General features: G+C 36.8%; 1 protein-coding gene across 2 annotated transcripts in view; it reads left to right on the plus strand.

The window, feature by feature from the left end:
• The window catches only part of LOC107841735, a 70,206-nt gene that overhangs the window by 22,213 nt on the left and 27,091 nt on the right, over positions 1-20,902 (plus strand). For both annotated transcript variants that reach the window (XM_047395962.1, XM_047395961.1), the window contains exons 12-35: positions 351-509; positions 1,443-1,535; positions 1,701-2,046; positions 3,309-3,422; positions 6,835-6,930; positions 7,029-7,096; positions 8,300-8,420; positions 8,494-8,703; positions 8,829-9,056; positions 9,134-9,243; positions 9,359-9,455; positions 11,238-11,336; positions 11,435-11,575; positions 11,738-11,806; positions 13,302-13,712; positions 13,853-14,176; positions 14,440-14,571; positions 15,218-15,331; positions 15,830-16,014; positions 18,660-18,768; positions 18,848-18,991; positions 19,292-19,567; positions 19,775-20,392; positions 20,590-20,802. In XM_047395962.1, the coding sequence (XP_047251918.1) occupies positions 351-509; positions 1,443-1,535; positions 1,701-2,046; positions 3,309-3,422; positions 6,835-6,930; positions 7,029-7,096; positions 8,300-8,420; positions 8,494-8,703; positions 8,829-9,056; positions 9,134-9,243; positions 9,359-9,455; positions 11,238-11,336; positions 11,435-11,575; positions 11,738-11,806; positions 13,302-13,712; positions 13,853-14,176; positions 14,440-14,571; positions 15,218-15,331; positions 15,830-16,014; positions 18,660-18,768; positions 18,848-18,991; positions 19,292-19,567; positions 19,775-20,392; positions 20,590-20,802 (4,477 nt within the window). The remainder of the gene's footprint in view (positions 1-350; positions 510-1,442; positions 1,536-1,700; positions 2,047-3,308; positions 3,423-6,834; positions 6,931-7,028; positions 7,097-8,299; positions 8,421-8,493; positions 8,704-8,828; positions 9,057-9,133; positions 9,244-9,358; positions 9,456-11,237; positions 11,337-11,434; positions 11,576-11,737; positions 11,807-13,301; positions 13,713-13,852; positions 14,177-14,439; positions 14,572-15,217; positions 15,332-15,829; positions 16,015-18,659; positions 18,769-18,847; positions 18,992-19,291; positions 19,568-19,774; positions 20,393-20,589; positions 20,803-20,902) is intronic.

A 20,902-nucleotide genomic window follows, 5' to 3' on the forward strand; every position in this document is an offset into this window, starting at 1 on the left:
GAAGATGATATAATATGAAATGAGGATTTATATAGCTCCAACTTGTTTGGGATGGAGGCATAGCTACTGTTATGCTTTTGGCTTAATGAGAATTCTTTTTTTCAAATACTTTTAGCCAAGGACTCTGAATTACATCTATATACTAATAAGTACTTTTGACACCACATTGATTTTATCTAATCATTATTGAGATAAAATCGCGATTCCTCAATCTGGATTGGTGAAAGCTTTTTAAAGAAGGCACTTTATTTTTGCTTAGATTTTCCTGTCTTAAATGAACTGTGTCGATCTGTTGTATATATTATTCATCTTTTTGATCAAAGTACTTATTTGGTTGTGCACTTTTGCAGCTATAGGTTCTCTTGGGACCAAATTCAAGCCCTATGTCATCTTCGTCGGCGTTATGTACAATTATATTCTGATTCAGTGCAACAGCTGCCAAATGTTGATAGCTCAGAGATCAGAAACATTGAGAAAGATCTTGATCCTAAGGTTATTTTGTTATGGAGGTAGGTTACACAACTTTTCTTCCAATTACCTGCACGGTTTAAACATTTTTTTATGTTTCTTGATATTGGAATAACTGGTGATTAACTTCCATCTTTTTGACTTTTATTAGTTGTCCCCATTCTCTTTCTGTAATATTCTCTCTGAGCTGATAGGGGTCTCTTAGCTTGTAGTATATCACAATGTTTCTTTGTTTTGTTTTCTCTTTTTCCATATTTTGGGGGGTGGGGGTGGTAGAGGAGGGGGTTAATAAAGTTTTTAATTTTTGTAGCAAAAGAATGGAAATCCAGGTACACTTATACTGTCATAACAAAAATTCAAACAAAAGCATATATCTCTAAAGGGAGCAATTGGCCATTTACATTAGTTGGGATATCGAACATGCTCCAAAGATGAATAAAAACCATAAAGTCCTCAACGTTGCACAAAAGAGTGGTTGAAGGAGTTGAAAAGCGGGGGTGACAAATCCTTGTCTTTTTGTTTGAAGAAAGTCTTGCTTTTTGTTTAGATAGTTGGATATATGTTTTGGAGTTGTGATCTGAAGATTATGGAATATAATGTTTGGCAGCATTCATGAGAAGAAAAAACAGATCTCTTTTCTTATCCTAGAGTTGTATATCAGGATCTCAAACTTTTTTTTAAAAGATATATTGTTAAATTGCTATCAACATAAAAGAAGCTTGCTTATTTTTATACTAGAGGATTTCTTCAAATGAAATGTTGGTGTCAATGGTGATATCCCTCCCTTTGCAAATCATTGCCTGTTGATGCACAACTCTAGAATTCGTTCTCAGCCTTCTGAATCCTTCGTCTTCTTTCAGACCTCTTGTATTCACTATTACTGTTTTATCCTTGAATGCCCTGAAACTTCATGTAATTTCTAGGTTGTATTAACTTCAATCAGTCATTTTGTAATTTGGTGGATTGGATTCTAGGTTTCTTGCTCATGCAAAGGTTGAATCGTTGAAATCAAAGGAGGCAGCTGAACAAAGAATGCTTAGAAAGAGAAGCTGGTTTTCTTTTGGATGGTTGGTCATAACTGTTTTCATTGATCTTTCTCTTAACAATTTTGTCTTTTATCTTAAACTGTTCTGAAATTCCTTATTTCTTGCTCTTTGTGACTGAGCTTTTCCCGATGTTTGTCTCTAGTTATCTTTGACACATTTGGATGTTTTTTCATATTGTTACTTTAGGAGTACAGATACTGCAGATGTGTCTGCAGGGGACACTTCTGAGGAAGCTAAAACACTGGAGGACCAATTGACTCGGGAGGAATGGCAAGCAATCAATAACTTACTAAGTTACCAGCCAGATGAGGAATTGGCGCTGCAGCATGGAAAGGAAAATATGATCCAGTATTTGATAAATGTTTCTATCAGTAGGGCAGCTGCAAGGATAATTGATATCGGTGAGATAGAGATTGTTGGTGGTAGATTTGAAAATCTCTGTGTGTCCACAAAGATAAAGCATAGAAACTCTCATTGCGATCTGACACTGAAATTTTATGGATTGTACGCTCCTGAAGGCTCTCTTGCCCAGGTCTGCCTTTTCAAATGTCATCTTTTTGAATGGTCGTAATTAGCTGTATATGTGAAACTAAAGTACAACATAAGGTGTCTGTATAGCTCTTTAGTTGCCTCTCCTGCTCGAGTCATTATGTGATTAGAATGTTTCATTAGATCCTGTGGCTGATGCTACCTCGGATAAAAACTGGTGATCTTTGGTACTCAAGTTCCTTTCCAATCCTCTGTCTGTAGTTCACTTTTTATTTAGGTTCCTTTCCCAATCCTCTACTGTGAATTTTTCTCTTTATTATGTTTATTAATATCAGAGATCATATAATTGGTGCTGTAAAGTTTTGTAAAAAGAAGTTAACCTTTTGCATATGTAGTCCTTGATATTTTTTCCGAATGGTGGTGTATCAACTAATCCACCATTTATCTACTATCTTTGATCAAGACACGCATGAGTCACACTGTCCACCGAGGCTTGATACAGAGTTGAAAACAAATTTACCTATTGTTTTTTTAATCACTGTTGCGATTCAAACCATTATCTGTCCACACACTCCTCTGGTAGAATCATGGCTTGACTTGAGCATGAAATTGCATGTTTACATTTTCTTATGGTGTGTGTGTTTTAGAGCTTAGTTCTCTAATGTAGAAATGTTAGCACAGAAATATGTTCTTGTTTCTGGTTATGCATTTTCTTGTTAGGATAAATAGATACACTTCGATTGAAATGAATTCCATCATTTCCTTAATCCGTGAACTTGAGAAGAGTTTCCTTTAATATGTTCTTGCTCTGTAAACTCAGTTATCATTAGTGATTGTACTGCAGAGAGAATGGTATCAGTAATTTGCTCCCGAACAGAGGCATCTCCATTAAAGTAACCTTGTGTTTGTTCTATTATCGAAATGATCGGAAATTATATGATTTAATTCCGAGGAACAACACAAAAAAGACAAGAAAGCAGAAGCAAATAAATCCTCATAATTTGATATATGGCATGACAGGAATGCACCCACTGTAAATATTTCAATGTACACAACAACATACACAGTAAAATATTTCAATGTAATTGTTCTTTTTTTACAAGTTAACTATGTTAAATTCCGTGAGTACTAAATCCGCTGGGACGTGTCCATCTATGCACGCGCTAACCTGGATAGGATGGAATTAATATTGACTATTTTACAGCTGAAGCCAACTAATTTTGAATTAATTTGTAGTTGTTGATATATTTGTTTTTTGTTATACATATGAGCAGTTGACTGATTTGCAGAAGTATTTCTTTGCAGAGTGTCGTTAGTGAGCAGAAGGTGAATGCTCTAGAAGCTAGTTTCATACAATCACCTTCTGGGGAAAATGTTGACTGGCGTCTATCTGCAAGAATTTCTTCTTGCGATGTCACGGTATTGAGTTATGCTTTTGTTTCCTGCCTGTTTGTTCAGATGCATGTGAAAGTTTCTGTTGATTTTGTATTGTCTTTGTCGTAAAAGCTTTGCAAGCTGGAATATCTTGAAATGTTGGCATATAGGTCATTTAGTTCCATGTAATTATGGTATTTATTAGTCAATCCAATAGATTTTTGAACTTGTGAGATTTCATTGTCAGAGTTTAATTAATGGACGCGGTTTCAGAATTTAAGGTTCCTTATATAAATCACCCTAGAATTGCTGGATACTACTGATGGTAAAAGTCATGTGATTTTAAATGGCATTTTCTTTTGTCGTGATAACTTACATGTGATCGAGATTTCATTGATTGGATGTGAGTTAAAAGATCATGGATCTTGTAGGATCCCTGCTTGGGTTGCTTTTCTGTAACATACCATATTATTCTGAATTTCTGATGCTTGAATGTTTTCCTGTTAATGAATTCTCTATCTCTAGAGAAAGAACAATGCATAAGGAGACAGTCCACTATTGGCTGTATCAGCCTCCCTCCATGCGATTTTCTCCATCTTTTCATTTTGATAAACTTGTTTTATCAATATAACAGTAACTTTCATGTATGCGAGATGTTCCACGCTATACACCTAATCTGGAATTGTATTGGATGATTAAAAACAACCTGTGCTACCTCCAACAACAACAACAACATTTCCAGTGTAATCCCACATGTGGGGTCTGGGGAGGGCAGGGTGTACGCAGACCTTAGCCGTACCCCGAGAGAGGCTGTTTCCGATAGACTGTTACCCCCATACTCATGAAATTACAACTAGTGCATTTCTCTCTCTCTTTTTTTTTTTTTTTCAAGTTTCGGCCTTTTACGATAGCTTAGCATGCTGTTGGCCCATGTGCTTGGTGTTTTTGGAATCCACACTGAGAGGTAAGAGAATTTTGTCATGTTCCTTCTTAGTAATGTCGGCTGGATGATCATTCAAATCAATCTTTGTCCTTGCCATTTTGAAATATAGCTTTTCATACTCAAGATATTTTATTTGTAGAGAAACCCAAGTAAGTTGTGTTCTTCCATCTTCAAACCTGTAAACGTCTTTTGAATTTTGTGGTTACACAGAAATCTTCCTTCCTGCTTCCTGCATATACAGACCATTGCTTTCTTCTTCTGGCAAGAAAATACCAAGTATGGTAGGTAATGCATTACATAAGGAGATATTTCCGCAGAACCTCTTCTACAAAGGCCGACTCCAGTGTCATCTCCCTGTTTAAACTAGACATGGCTGTAACAACTATCCCGCATCTTCATGATGCCCTACAAAAGGCTACTCCATATGGTTCGGGTATCTGGTTTCCTCCAGCTTCGTTGTTGTGCCCTGATCATGTCAATGGTGACATTCTCCATAAAGCCTCGTTAGACCTCCAAGCAAGATCTCCAAATCCATTTGTTCATAAGGCACTATTGCAAACCTTTATCTTATGAATGTCAGACGTTTATGGACGAATTTACTCCACTCCAGTTTATGAGGTGATATTTTTACATTGCGGGTTTACCATGCGATTATGGCGGGATATGTTTAGATGGTTTCACACTCCTTGGGTAATGTCGGGATAAGTTTAGATGGTTTCACACTCCTTGGGTAATGTCGGGATATGTTTAGATGGTTTCACACTCCTTGGGTAATGCTGAGTTGGAAGAGCGGGAGAAGGTTGAGAAGGTGAAAAGCTTGGAACATGGTTCCGATACCGTTTGTGTTGGTAGTCGGGAGAGAGAGAAATAGAAGAGCTTATGAAGTTGTAGAGTTGAGTTTCTTGCAATTGAGTAGTCTCCATTCTCTTATTTTCTTTTGGTGTAAACAGAACGTTCCGTCTTGCTTAGAGGATTGGATGGATTTTTGTAGAGCTTCATTTTTGTAGAGTTTTGATCTTTTGGTAACCTATGTATACGCCCGATTTGGTCATGTTTATTAATGAAAATACTTTTACTTGATAAAAAAAAAATGGGATGATATTTCTTCACCTCCTGTTTCTCCCCATAGAAGTTTCACCATTTTTTTTTCCGCCACATTAGCTGGTAATCTGGTATAGTCATAAATAATATAGGAAGTCAGTAAAGAGGATGTACTCACAAGCATACTTCATTCCCCCCTTCCTATAAATCTCTTTGGTCATTCTGCTTGTTTTTTCTGTACTCTATTTCTGGTTTTTGTACTGCATAGCTTTGAGGGTTGCACCCAGCTGTAACTAATCTTAAGTTGTAGGACAATCCTCATTATACCTGACGACACCATCTGTTCTATGTTCTTCATCTTCTCCGTTATTTAATCTCATGCTTCTTCAAATTTACCCTCATAAACTATGGTATTATGTATCTCAACTCTGAATTTGAACCACCTCGGCATTATGTTCAACTAGTTTCTCATCTTATATAGAACCTCTTTCGGAATTTATATTATTTGTCTAAACTTTTAACCATAGTGAAGCCTGCTTCTTAAGTCGTTATGCAATTGGTGAAGGAATGTTGACATAGTAAAACATATAGTCAGATGACTATGGAAATTATAATATAATCTCTCTTGTAAATTAGCTGGGATCTTGTCTATTCTTTGTATATGGGTGCTATCCCCATGAATGCTTTTTTGTTTGAATTTCTTCTGTTTAGCATTAAGAACTAATTGGGAAGAAAAAAGGAATTTTTGTTTTGCAACAGTTTCTGTATGGATGTGGAGCGGATAGTGTGAACAAACAGTAAATGATGTCTCTCTTTTGTCCCCTTTGTTAAATCGATTTTCCGTCATCTATGTCAGATTGAGACATACATGTTTGAAGAAAAATAACATGCATAACAGGATCTAACGGGGGAGATAGCAGTGGTTGTTGATTTCTTTGACAATCTATAAGTTAGCAGTTGTACATAGGATCCCCCATAACCCTATTTTGTGATTAAAACCTTTCGCCTTAGCACCTGCTTGATGGTGCTGAGTCTTTTTGGATATGAAATACAAGTTACCTTTTTCAAAAAAAATAAAAAAAAATGAAATAAAAAAAAATAACAGGCATAAAAATAATAATAATTGCTGGATTCCCATCTCCAATTGACAATCTTGCATAGGCATTGTATTAGTTCCCATGTCAAGGTCATTGTTTGATTTAAATGTGTTGTGTTTTGGGCATTGCATGGGAAGGGGAGTCTTGGAGCAAGTTGTCTCTGTGTGACCTATAAGTCACAGGTTCGAGCTGTGGAAGCAACCACTAATGTTTGCAACTTTGCATTGGGGTAGGCTGTCTGCACCACACCCCTTGGGGTGCTGCCTTTCTCGAGACTATGCTAATGCAGGATGCTTTGTGCAATGGGCTGCTTCTGGTCATTGTTTGTGATTATCTAACAAATCTAAATCACTTATATTTCAAAATTACTTGACAGGTTTTCAGGGAAACCTATGATCGGTTTTTAGAATTTATGAAAAGGAGCAACGCTGTTAGCCCTACTATAGCATTAGAAACTGCAACTGTGTTACAGGTGATCTTTTCATAATATCCAGTATATTATGTTCTACTGCCATGTAAATGTAGCATTTTGTAAGTAAAGCTAATCTTTTATATCTATGGTTAATGCAGAAAAATATTGAAAAGATGACTCGCAGAGCTCAGGAGCAATTTCAAATGGTACTCAAGAAGCAAAGCAGGTTACTTAATTTGCTATCTGAGTTTTCCACATTTTCCTTGTTCGAACGTAGGAAGTTTAGTGCCCTATGCACGAGGGCTGTATATTATTCTTTTGGGGCATTTAACATACTAATGTTATAGGGGTAAAAGCATATCCTAGATCATATATGTTTCCTGGCAAAAGTAATTGGCAGCATAAGTCTTCCTATGATGTCTGTGGTCTGAATAATTGTGTGTGCCTTGGAACTAGCCTTGTGTATGAATTCGAGAAGTTTGACTGACTTTATTTATTACTGTTTATTTTCTGTTTCTTTTTGCCTGGAGTAATTGTAAAGTTTAGTACAACTAACAATATTATATGAGAATGAATGTTCGGTCTCTAAAGCTCAACAAATCCAGTAGATGAAACTAGGAATTTAATTGTTCTGCTGTTGTACGACATTGACAAATCTAATGTTCACATTGTAGCTCACGTAAAGAAAATGAAATGTGTTGGATTGTTTAAGCATGTATTACTAGACCTTCACGTGCTTTGGTCCATAGGTGTGACAAAATGATAACCGAAGGTGGTGATAATTGATGACTAAACCTAACATCACATGGTGGAAAGTTGTCTCTGACGACTTAAAATATCTCAATATTAATGCAAAACTTGTGGGAATACACTGGGTTTGTTGTTGTTGTTGTAATGCAAAACTTAGCCAAGAAAAGGACAGAATGGGACACGGAGGATTCCAATATCAACTAGGGGTTGTTATTGTTTCCACTCTTCCATTAGGCCATTTGTTTTTAGGAACATTTTTAATTTGAAGAGTTCTATATATCCGCGTAGGGATAACTAGAATTTAGAGAACTATTTTGGAGGATCTCTGATTTATTTTAAAAGAGCAAATTATTTTGGGAGCATTAGGTTCGCATACTAGTTGTGAAGATTACTATCCAGTGGTTGTATACTTTATATTGGGTGAATAGTAATGCGGGATTGTTATGAGGTGAATAGTATTGCAGGGATTGTTATTTGCTGAATATTTACATAAGGAATATCATGCGATGATTACTTTGAGTGGAATACAAAAACAAGAATATACTTAGTATAGTCCCGCACGTGTGGTTTAAGCGATGGCTTGTACTAACATCACATATGATTGATAATTCCATTCTTATGATTTAGTTCTTGCTTCTTGGGTGGAGTTCTCGTTGGTGCTGATAACTTTGTTTCTCAGATTTGCCCTTGATATTGATCTAGATGCTCCAAAAGTCAGAGTTCCTATTAGACCACGTGGCTCCTTCCAATGTGATAGCCATCTTCTTTTGGATTTGGGTCATTTTACATTAAATACCAAGGTATGTCATGTTCAAAGAGCTAAGTTATTTTTATACTGTACACAACCAATTAGCATATGTGTCTTCGATATAGGGTGATGACCTACTGGGTGATCAGAACCAAAGTTTGTATTCTCGTTTTTATATCTCTGGAAGGGACATAGCAGCTTCTTTCACAGACTGTGTTTCTGATAACTGGGAGTGCAGTTTGTCATGTCAGCCTTCGGCATGTCATAACCAGGAACCTGCCAAGAATTTATGCTCTCTTGTTGATAGGTGTGGAATGGCTGTTATTGTGGATCAGGTACTAAATACTAAAGTAGTTTATTCTATTTTGACTTCACGATCAATGGTGTGTAATTTGCAGTTGGATCTGATGTTCTCTTCTTGTGGTTACTTAATTTTGTTACTGTTTATCTTTGTGTGAAGATTAAGGTGCCTCATCCCGGCCTTCCATCAATGCGTGTTTCTGTTCAAGTTCCTAATTTTGGCGTTCACTTTTCACCAGCAAGATATCGCAGGCTGATGGAGTTGTTAGACATACTATACCGAACAATGCCAGAAACTGAGCAGCCTGCTATTGAAAATCTCCCACCAGAATATGCCCCATGGTATCCCCCTGATCTTGCAACTGAGGCTCGGATCCTTGTTTGGAAGGTATGTAGGTAGTGTATGAATTGCAGTTACTATGTCAATCAATGGCTCAATATCATTAACTTTTTTTTTTAATTTAGGGGATTGGTTACTCAGTTGCTTCATGGCAACCATGTTATCTTGTGTTATCTGGTTTATATCTTTATGCCTTGGACTCTGAGCTCTCCCACAGTTATCTTAAATGCTCAAGGTGCATATTTTAGACTTTTGATATTCATCTTCCATACTTTTATTATCTGCCTTGTTTCTTTCACCTCCTTATATGGAAGTTGTCCAACTTGTTTTTGTCGTTTTGAATCCGATAGTATGGCTGGTAAGCAAGTACATGAAATTCCTCCTGCAAACATCGGAGGTACCTTTTCCTGTATCAGCATCGGTGCCAGAGGCATGGATCTGCAAAAGGTATTCAAGTCTCCTTGTTGAATTCCTTCCCCTATACATAGATAAGCATGCACACACTCACAAAAATGCTGTATAGGAGGAAGAAAGGTTGTGGAAAGTGAGAGAAATCGAGAATCAAGAGAAAGTGTGGAGGCAAAAAATGTGTAGCAACTATTTGGTAAAGACTTAAAAGCAGATAGAGAAATACAGCATGTAACCTATTGCTCTATGGGAGTTTTCAGATAAAGGAACATCTTACTATTGACCAGTCAAGTAACACTAAAAAGAGCTCTTGTGTGATGAAAACCATATTTGAAAAAAATCCTATAATTCAATGGAAATTTGTTCAATGCATTTGGAAGTCCGACAAAAGTTTGGGCAATGGTTGTGTTGTTCCGAGACCCCTATATATCAAAAAGAAAAGAAAGAGAAAAATGGGATAAGAAATGAAGGGAGCGCAAGTTGATACATGGTGAAAGAACAAAAAACTCACTACACCATAATCTAGGTTCTTTAATTTCTAAGAAAATGATGAACAAGTGAAATGGTAAACAAAGCAATAAGATTAAGAAAAGGATTTTTATCACCACCTTGGGCCTGTATCATTATGAATGCTAGAAGAAAATAGTTATATTGGGTGCAATGAGCCACTGCGGCCATGATGGTCTCGTATCTCCAAGAAGAAATTCAAGATTCCGATAGTGGAGCTGGAACTACCCATCAAAAAGGGTACAGGGAACTAGAATTTGCTCATCCTTTGTCAAAGGAAAGACAGAATACCACACAATTTTATCTTTTGATAAATTTGATTGACCAGATAGAGTTGCTTGGAATTCTCAAAGGATACAAATAGTCTTTACAAATTTCATCTCTATTCTGTAACCCTGTAGTGGTCTTTCGATGTAAAGGGGCTTCTCTTGCATGGTTTAGTTTTAGAAAATTAATGGGCTCAAATCTTTTACATAGGCTCAAAATGTAGAGGAGCAGGCTTGTATTTAGGAGGTGTAAGCAAATGTCTTGTTTCTTCTTGTAACTTACTGATATACCGTCTTTCAAGTGAACACTAGGGTCAAAGACTAACACACAAGCTTCTTAGGTGGATTATACTCATAATAATACCTACTTTGAATACACTTTCATTAGGAAACGAGTTGAATATTTGATGGTTTTGGCTTGTCAGGAGAAGGGTTCTCTTAAGTCCCACATTGGTGGGATGAGTAAAAAATTGGTCTGTTTAAATGGTTTGGGCAATCCTCACCTCATGAGCTAGTTTTTGAGGTTGATTAGACTCAAGGTCCATTTCTTTTAACATTGCATCAATGTCAGGCCCATCCCAATTCATTGTACATCCAATGTTCAGACCCCATCTTATTTGTCCGCGCTTCAAATGTCCAGTTTGGGCATGTGGGGTGGTTGAGTATCACATCTTTGGGTTGAATAAAATTGGTCTCTTTAAATGGTTTTGGGCAATCTTCACTTCTTGAACTAGCTTTTTTGAGGTTGAGTTAGGCACAAGGTCCATTTCTGTAGTAGGTTCTTGCCATGACTGCAACGAAATCTTAGTGCTTTAGCTATAGGCTTACCTAGTAGATGTGGCTAAATTAATTATTTAAACCTAAATTTTTCCTGCATGCACAGGATTATCACGCTCTTTCCCAATTATTTTAAATTCGTTCTAATTATGGTGCTACCACCACCAATGTGTTTCTTTTGTTTTTTATGCTATGTATTTTACTTTCTTGACTTGGTTCTTAGTCCATGTGCAGCTGCTCTTCCTTTTATGTGTTCTACTTTTCTTATTAGGTTCTGGAGTCCTCTAACACCATGATAATAGAGTTCCGTGATGAGGAGACAAAAGCTACTTGGCTGAGAGAACTTACAAAAGCCACTTATCGAGCTTCCGTATGATTATGCAAATAATGTCTATGTTTTTCGCATTCTTCCCCGTCTTACTTCATATAGCCACCTGAAACTAAATATTACTTTTTTTTTGGTTTTAGGCTCCGCCTCCTATGGACATACTTGGAGAACCAGGCGATGACGCAATGGAAATTGCTGAATCCCGAGCTGTAAATGCTAGGACAGCAGATCTTGTTGTTAATGGAACACTGATTGAGATGAAGTTATCAATATATGTAAAGGTTGGTTGTCAGGATTATCCTCCCTGCTAATCTTTCTTTTATCCAGATTTTGTAGAAGTATTTTGCTTTACTTGATTCGTTGTCCTCCTCCTCAGATGATTTAAGTAGTTGTATCTAAAAAGACTTATTCTTCTGCTATATCGTTTCCCATCAAATTTGCAGGCTGTAGATGATCTGGCAGAGAGATTTGATGAGACACTACTTCTTGACGTTCTTGCTGGTGGTGGAAAGGTTTTTCTGACTTCCTATATATTAGTGCGATTTCTAGTTTTGGTTCCCATGAGACCTCGACGTGTATAGATGACCAGGTTTCATTCATAGAGAACCTTAATTTGTTGTAGGTGATCTACTTTTGGTAAACGACTTCTACATGGGCTTTCCCCACTTTATCTATAATATCTTTTACCCGATTAAAAGCATCAAAAAAGTTGTGAAATCTGAAACCGGAAAATGCTACTTTATACTTTTGTATGAAGCAAGGAATTTTATAGAAGGCGTCAAGAAGATGCAAATCTACATGAAAGGAAATGAGCAACCAAAACAGTGCTACTTTATTTAAGCACTTGAAATTCCAGAAGTGGGTCCTCATATAGTTGAATTTGGATTGTGTCAAGGCCATATACTTTTATTAAGTTATCTTGTCTTTCTGTCTGAATGAATCAATTCACTTACCGCACCACAGATACTTACATCCTGCTCCCTGTGTTTTGTTTTGCCATACGTTCTACTGTGGAATTGGATATTGTGTTTGCATGGAATAGCTGGGTAACAAAATATTCTTTGCTAAGTTAGTGTTGTAAGGAAAAAGAAAGAAGGATGGGGTTAATGATGGATAGTTCTTGAAATTTTCTATCATGAAGCATGGAATTTTTCTAAAAGCTTAGTGTGTGTCATTTTGTCGAATGATTATAGCCACGACCAAACAATGATGAGTGACTCAAGACTCTGTGTACTCATCGCATTCCTTCGGAGACTTTGTTTATCTTCCCTGATATGATTATGGTATTACTTGTTCCTCTTCCCTGATATGATTATGGTAGTACACTTTTCGGTGTTCAGAGGATACATAATTTGATGTTAACTGAGACATCCAAGTTGAACAAGTTGGTTAAAGCATGCTAGACTTCCGAGTTATAGTAGGTTTGAACATAAAATTCTCGACATCATCCAGAGGATGTAGCAGAGGAGATAGCTTCAATCAAATAATCAAGCTATGTGGAGGGGATATAAAAACTAAAAACTAATGTGCGAAACTGAGGCTAAAAAGCTTATGTTCATGGGAAAAGAAGACTAGGAGAAGGAAATAACATTCCTTTTTCAGATGAAAATCAAAATTTTCAGCTGGAACATATGGGTTTTGTGAAATAAAGACATGGGAAAATATTATTAAGATTCGTAACTCTATTCTATTAACTGCTATGCTCTTTGTTTGTGCATTTCTGAGGGGCCACTACTCTGCATGCTATGCACTCAGTAGAGACTCTAGTGTAGTGTACTTCACTCAGGTTCATGTTGCATGATAACCCTTTCCGATGTACAGTTTGTTATTATGTAGGTAATTTAAAATGAATGTGGAATCAACAACCTTTTGACAATTTAGTTTTACATGCTGTCTTGTGAAACACCCTTCACAATTTAGCTTTGAACATTTAAACTGGAAATCACTTGCTACTGTGCATCTTTGTGTTAGAAATTGACCATTAAATGAAGTTATATTCTTTACCAGGTGCGCGTATTGCATTCTGAAGGTGACTTGTCAGTTAAGATGAAACTTCACTCTTTGAAAATTAAGGATGAACTTCAGGGTTCTTTATGTCCGGGTCCCCAATATCTGGCTTGCTCTGTTTTAATGGATCATGGTGCTGCCAGCTGCCCTGACCCCTTAGAACCTCATGGCAAAGAGCCACCTTTGACAGTAATTGAAGAGGATGATATGTTCAAAGATGCCTTGCCAGAGTTTTTGTCCTTGACAGATTCCATTGAAGCTACCACCCCTGAGAAGGAGTTATCAAGGGGAAGAATTCTTGCTAGTGATATTTTCTATGAGGCGTTGGGGTCTGATGACTCTGATTTTGTCTCTCTAACATTTACAACGCGGCATCCTGATTCTCCTGATTATGATGGCATAGATACGCAGGTAGCATACTTGTCTTAAACATTGCTTTCTTGAAGAGGAGTAAAAGCCGGAGAGATTCCTTGTATCGAACTTCTAAAAGCCGGAGAGATTCCTTATATCGAACTTCACTTAATGTTGCTTTACCCTTTAAAATTTTTCAGATGAGTATTAGTATGTCCAAGCTGGAATTCTTTTGCAACAGACCTACTCTTGTTGCTATAATTGATTTTGGGTTTGATCTGAGTTTAGTAAATGACATGGTAACTAGTAAAGATCTCCCGAAAGGTCCCAATGAATCTTCAATGATCAAAGAGAAAACAGAAGAACTGGGCCATACACATGTCAAAGGGTTGCTTGGTCATGGAAAAAACCGTGTTGTGTTTCTCCTAAACATGAATGTTGACAGTGTTACAGTGTTCCTCAATAAGGAGGATGGTTCTCAGCTTGCTATGTTTGTGCAAGAATGTTTTCTGCTGGATATTAAGGTGGGCCCATTGCATGATATTAAATTCATATTGCTTTTATCTCTATTGAATTTTGATTGGTCATTCAGAGACAGTTCCGTTGGATTCCCACCCACGTGATCCCAGCTTTAGAATTTGGGACTTCATATTTTGTCTTGATATTTTACTTTTATATTTATCAAGGTTCATCCAAGTTCTACTTCCATAGAAGGAACCCTTGGGAACTTCATTAGAATTTGTGACTTCATATTTTGTCTTGATATTTTACTTTTATATTTATCAAGGTTCATCCAAGTTCTACTTCCATAGAAGGAACCCTTGGGAACTTCAGGCTATGTGATCTCACGCTTGTTGCAGACCAGCGATGGGGTTGGCTATGTGATATTCGCAATCAAGGGGCTGAATCACTCATTCAGGTATTCAGTTATTCTCCGAACAGAAATTTCAAAGTACCACTTTTTTATCAATGAAAGTCAGCTGTTCAATTTCTCACATTATTTCTTGCAATTATGACTGATATGCGTGTGTGTATGTATGTATATACATATAGAAGAGAGAGAAACAGGAGAGCTTTGAAGGGGTAGAAATGAGATTTACTCAGTTGAGGAGTTTTCTCCGACATCTTATTTTCTTTTGCTGCATCATGTTGCTGTATTGAAGATTGACTGTCATTTGTAGACAATCATATCTTCTGCAGGTTTTTGACTATTTTGAGTTTACCTCTTGTATGCATCCTGTTGAAGAAGTCCTACATTGGTCAATTATGGGATGGGTGGTCTGTGCATATGGCTTGAGCAATCCTCACCTCTTGAGCTAGCTTTTGGGGTTGAGTTAGGTCCATTTCTTTATATGATATCAGAGTAGGACCAATCCTAATTTTCATTCACGATGTTGGGCTCCCATTTTAAAATTGTCCACGTTCCAGACGTTTAACCCTTGGCTCGTTGTGGTTAACATTTCATTAATGAAAATATATTTACTTGATAAGCTACCCTTTTGTTGCATCTCTTTTGGCGTATATATTTATAACACTGTACTAAGATGGTTAATCCCCTGGTTCAGTTTGTATTCAAGTCTCATAGTACAGAAGATGACGATTATGAAGGATATGACTACAGCCTGCGTGGTCGGCTTTCAGCAGTTCGTATAGTTTTCCTTTATAGATTTGTTCAAGAGGTAAGCATTTTATTTCTTTCAACATATTACACCTGCTCTTTCCTTTTTGCTTCTTTGTGACCTAGCATTTCTTAATGAGGGCTTTGGTCTAGTTATAACTTGTTTCAATCTCATTAAACTTGTATATTGCTATTGTGTACGTGTAAACTATATTGGATGGTTTCTTTCAGTACAGGCGCAAACGAAAACAATCATTCTTCTCTTTTGTTTGAGATGTGAACATGCACTGCACAAGGAATTGGAGAGAGCCTGATCAATTTTTCTTTCCTTTAGCTTTTCTGAATTTATTTAAAGCAGAAAGTTATGAATATAAGCAGGGTTAGATATCATGCATTGGTGGAATTTCCAAGTGGATGTCTGTTAGAAGATAAAAGTTATTAGCAGCTTCAAAAAAACAAAAAAAAAAAAAAAAAGATAAGAGTTGTTCTGTGTATGTCTGAATGAAAATTTTGGATTGTTAAAGGAATTGACAGATTCGTGATGTTCTTTAACCTACAGATTACTGCATATTTCATGGAGCTTGCCACTCCCCATACTGAGGAAGCCATTAAACTGGTTGATAAGGTCGGGGGGATTGAATGGTTGATTCAGAAATATGAGATTGATGGCTCCTCTGCAATAAAGCTGGACCTTTCACTCGACAACCCCCTAATAATTGTCCCAAGGAATTCCAGAAGTGAAGAGTTAGTCATTATCCAGCTATTTCTAAGTATTCAAACTCTAGCTTGTCTATATTATGCATTTTCCAATTTTAGAGTTTTTCCTGGAGACTAAGCTACCTAACATTGAATGTCATCTTCCAGCTATTTAGTGATTCGACTCTGGTTTATCTGCATTTTGCATTTTTCAATTAGCAGTATCTTTTTCCTTGAAACTGAGGTGCCTCACATTAGAATAGGAAATGATTTGGTGCAATAGCTTTTTCTTTTTTGCTGATGATCAAGAAATCCCCGAGTGTCAGCTGGTGTGCGGCTCGATAATTGCTTGAAATTGGTTTGTTCCTCTACCCATTCCTACTTATCAGGTTTTTAGCCTGCGAGCTCATGATGTGCGTCTAACCCATATCACTCATGCGCTCTTACCACTGAACCAAAGCCCTGGGGCTTTTGATAACTAGGACTCTTACAATGACTCCATTGCCTGATGCGATGCTATTTTCTATGTACATTGACATCAACGTGCTATTTGATTTTTGACCTTTTCCTTACAAGTATCTCATTATACCACCTTATCACTAATTCGTGGAGTACTTAGGCTAATTGACTGTGCTTCACCCAATAATTGTATGAGCTACAAAGATGATAAGAGGGCAATTGTGGCTAATGATGTTGCTGTGTTTTGCCGTTTTCTATCTTATTATTTTTGTGTTTATCGGGCAAGAGCTCCTTCAAAAAAAGTTACAGAAAGTCTTGGTGGTGTCCAGAATCTGGAACTACCAAAACCCAAACAAATGAAGAAGTTATGACAGAAGGTTCTGACTTTCAGTTGGTAATACCTTATTATGCTCGAGAAATTGTGGTATTCCAGTCTTTATGTATTTCTTTGATGGATATGCAACATAAAATTGCTGAATTTTTCCTTTAGCAATTTCAAGTTGGAATGTTGTGGCATCATCTGTGGCTCACCGGTAACAATATTAGAATGCATTTTAAAAGATCATCTTCACGGTTTAGTGTTGACAATCTCAACTTGTATTGTCTCTGAATTTATAATTTCTGACGCTATTCAGTCAACCGAGGTGTAGTTCTTTCTACTGAGTCCTTGGAACTAAGTACATTCTATTTATAGCTTTCTCTCCATGTTAAGAGCTCACGGGCTTATGCACATCTTTTTATCTCTTGCTCCTTTATTAGCCTTAGTCTGTTTGGCCAAGCTTATAAAATCGGCTTATTTTGAGAAGTGCTTTTGGTGAGAAGCAGTTTGTATTTGTCCATTAAGTTTGAAAAAATACTTTTGTGCAGCAATTAGTGTTTGGCCAAGTTTCTAAAAGTGTTTTTAAGTGTATTTTTCTCGAAAGTGTTTTTTAAAGAGTGCTTTGGGGAAAGCTACTTTTTTTAGCTTATGAAAAACTGGTTCTGCTACTCCCCAGAAGCATCAAACACCTCAAGTTTTTAAATTAAGCATTTTTGAAAAATAAAAAGCACTTTTGGGAAAAAATAAAGCTGGTACACATCATTGTTCTTCTTAAGACGACTCCTGTTGGTTTGACCAGTTTTTTTGTGTTCTTATTTCGTCACTGGTTTTGGTTGCCTTATGCTCACTCTATCATTTTCCGTAAAGTAATTTTTTCTTATAAATATGAATAAGTCCCTAAAATGAACCTGTTGATTCTCTCTCAATTAGTTGGACTGAAGGTCGATGTTTTATTTCCTGGGCGAATATTTTTATTAATTTAATTTCACAAATAGCTTTACATGTACCTGTATACAAGCAGTATACCAAAAAGCTACAAATGACACTCAACTCTTCAATATACACTGGAACCTCGTGGTTGCACGAAATGAAATTAAGAATGAGAGTATTTCTCAAATGTCATTCTATATTCCATCAAAGCTCTCCATTTCTTTCCTTCCACAGGCGCCACATTAGGAAGTGGTCCACATCTTCAACTGAACATTTGCACATTAAGCACCAGTTGACCTATGCAATCTACCGTGTCTTCTCAAAATTTCAACCGTCAATATAACTCCCCTTGCTGCCAACAAAGTGAAAACACACCTTTCTTGGTGTCCTTGGAATCCAAACTGAGAAGTGTGGAAACATGACTCCTTTCTCGTTAAAAGTTTATGATAAAATGTCTTAACTGAAACAAACCATCTCTTCCCATCTGTACTTACATGAGTCCTGACTAACCTGAGATGTTGCTCTCTCTCTGTCGTCCAGTTGAATGGCTAATTGTGTGTGCATACTTTTTAACTAAACCAAGAATAAGGTTCATGCAAAATATTTGCATGCATATTTTGCTGCTAGAGGATTTGACGAGGAAGCTATTTTTTTTCCTTTTCGAAAAAAAAGAAGCTTCCTCAGCTGACTTTACCTCATTTCAAGGTTTCCACTAAGCAACATTTTCTGATGATGGGGAATACCGCATTGTCATTATGTTCTACAAAGTGGTGCTTGCTCTTTTCCTCGTTTTTTATCCTCCCTTTTTTAAACATATATGTTGCTTTTTGTTAACCAAAGGATTTTAGCAAATTCTTTGTATGCTTGAATTAAGTACAAAGGTTTTCACTTCTCTTGGATTAGCACTTGTTGCTTTGGTTTACTCATTCTCTTGATATGTCTCCCGGTTAATTTTCAACGACAAATATGTTTCCATTGTTTGCAGTTTCATGCAACTTGATCTTTGCCAGTTGCGTGTCCAAAATGAATGTTGTTGGTTTGGGTTTCCCGAAAAAGATCCTTCTGCTGTCCATCTCGATATTCTTGATGCAGAGGTATATGGTTTCTGCTTTCAGTGGTCAACAATCCTTGAATAAAATATAGCGCTTTCTAAAATCTTTTGTAACATTTCAGATTCTGGGGATTAACATGGCCGTGGGAATTAATGGATGCATAGGCAAACCAATGATACGTGAAGCCAAAGATATTCATGTTTATGTTCGACGCAGTTTGCGAGATGTTTTCAGGAAGGTCCCAACATTTGTTCTGGAAGTAAAGGTTGTATTCTGTCAGTAACCTTTCTATAAGTGATTTCATAGTTCCTTCTGTAATATTAGTTTCTTAAGATTGTACACTGATATTATTTTTTGTGAGACATGTTCCTTTGTGGCTCATATTTTCTTGTTATTTTATATTTAAGTTAGTTTACCATTATTTGGCTGTTGCTGGCCAGAGGTTTCTTGGTTCAGCATTTGCTATTTTTCTCATTTCCGTACGAGCCCAAAAGTAGGGTTTTGAATATGATGGTTGATTCCTTATGTTACAAGTCTTGATGTTTATTTTGAATTTTACAAACAGGTTGGATTGTTACACGGCATGATGTCAGATAAAGAATATAATGTTATTCTTGATTGTTTCTACATGAATTTCTCGGAGAATCCAACACTTCCACCTAGTTTCCGCAACAGCACTTCTGCTTCAAAAGATACAATAAAAATGCTAGCTGATAAAGTGAATGTAAACAGTCAAATGCTCCTATCACGAACGGTTACCATAATGGCTGTGGAAGTTGGATATGCTTTGTTGGAGTTGTGGAATGACGCTCATGAGGGATCATGCTTGGCCCATGTTGCAGTAAGTCATTTTGTATGAGACACTAAATTATGATCTGTACAGTCTCAACATGAAGGTTTATATTTGAGCTTATTCTACTAATTAGCTTCTTTCTTCTCTCCCTTTCTGTTCCATTTTTTCTTTCAGTAGCAAGTGGTTTGGCCATTGTATTACTGTAATTTGTATCCATGTCACATTTTACCTTACTGTAGTTGCTGTCTTTTGCAGCTTGAAGATCTTTGGGTGTCATACCGAATGACGTCATTATCTGAGGCTGACCTTTACATTACTATCCCAAAATTCACTATTTTAGATATTCGCCCAGATACAAAGCCTGAAATGATGCTGATGCTTGGTTCATGCATTGATGTTCATCGACAGAACTCTCCTGAACCTGATGTTGACTTTCCAACTTCAACAATGGTTGTGATGGACTGCAGATGGAGATTGACATCCCAATCTTTTGTTCTACGAATACAGCAGCCTCGTATTCTTGTTGTACCAGACTTCTTACTATCTGTTTGTGAGTTTTTTGTGCCGTCTTTGGGAGCAATGACTGGTAGAGAGGAGATCATGGATCCCAAGAATGATCCAATTAGTAAAAATAACAGCATAATCCTCTCTGCTCCTCTTTATGAGCAGAAAGAAGATTTAGTATTATTATCTCCCAATAGACGACTAGTTGCGGATGCTGTAGGGATTGATGAATACACCTATGATGGTTGTGGGAAAACAATACGCCTGACTGATAAGGTGGAAGTGAAGGGGCTCCATTCATCTGGTATTCCGCATATTATCATTATTGGTCGTGGCAAGAGTTTGAGATTTGTAAATGTGAAAATTGAGGTACCAAGAACTCTACCTCAGTACTGGCATGAATCATGTCAATTTGGAGAGCACCCATTATGCAACTTTTAATTATTGTTTATTTGTTGACTTGTTCCGTCTTTGTGAATACTGAAGGTGGATGATCATCTTGCTTAGTCATGGAAAAGCTCCTCCTGTGAAAATGACCTCATGCATTTAATATGTTTATTATGCAGAATGGCTTGCTTTTAAGGAGATGTACTTACCTAAGCAATGATAGCAGCTACTCAGTCTTCCAAGAAGATGGTGTTGATGTAATGATTTCTGACAATAATTCTGACAATGATGAAAGTATGAAGTCCATGGAAGAATTGTTGTATAATTCAGATGCTTCCGACTTTGACTCGAATGGATCAAGTAAAATACAAAGCTACAGTTTCGAGGCCCAGGTAATTCAGTTATTTTAAGATTCTTTCAATATTCTATTATATCTTTGTGTTTCTTCATATGTAAATTGTGGTAATAATATTAAGGTGTTAGCTTTTGATT

This window comes from Capsicum annuum, chromosome 9, assembly GCF_002878395.1.
Source record: "Capsicum annuum cultivar UCD-10X-F1 chromosome 9, UCD10Xv1.1, whole genome shotgun sequence".
Classification (NCBI taxonomy): domain Eukaryota; kingdom Viridiplantae; phylum Streptophyta; class Magnoliopsida; order Solanales; family Solanaceae; genus Capsicum; species Capsicum annuum.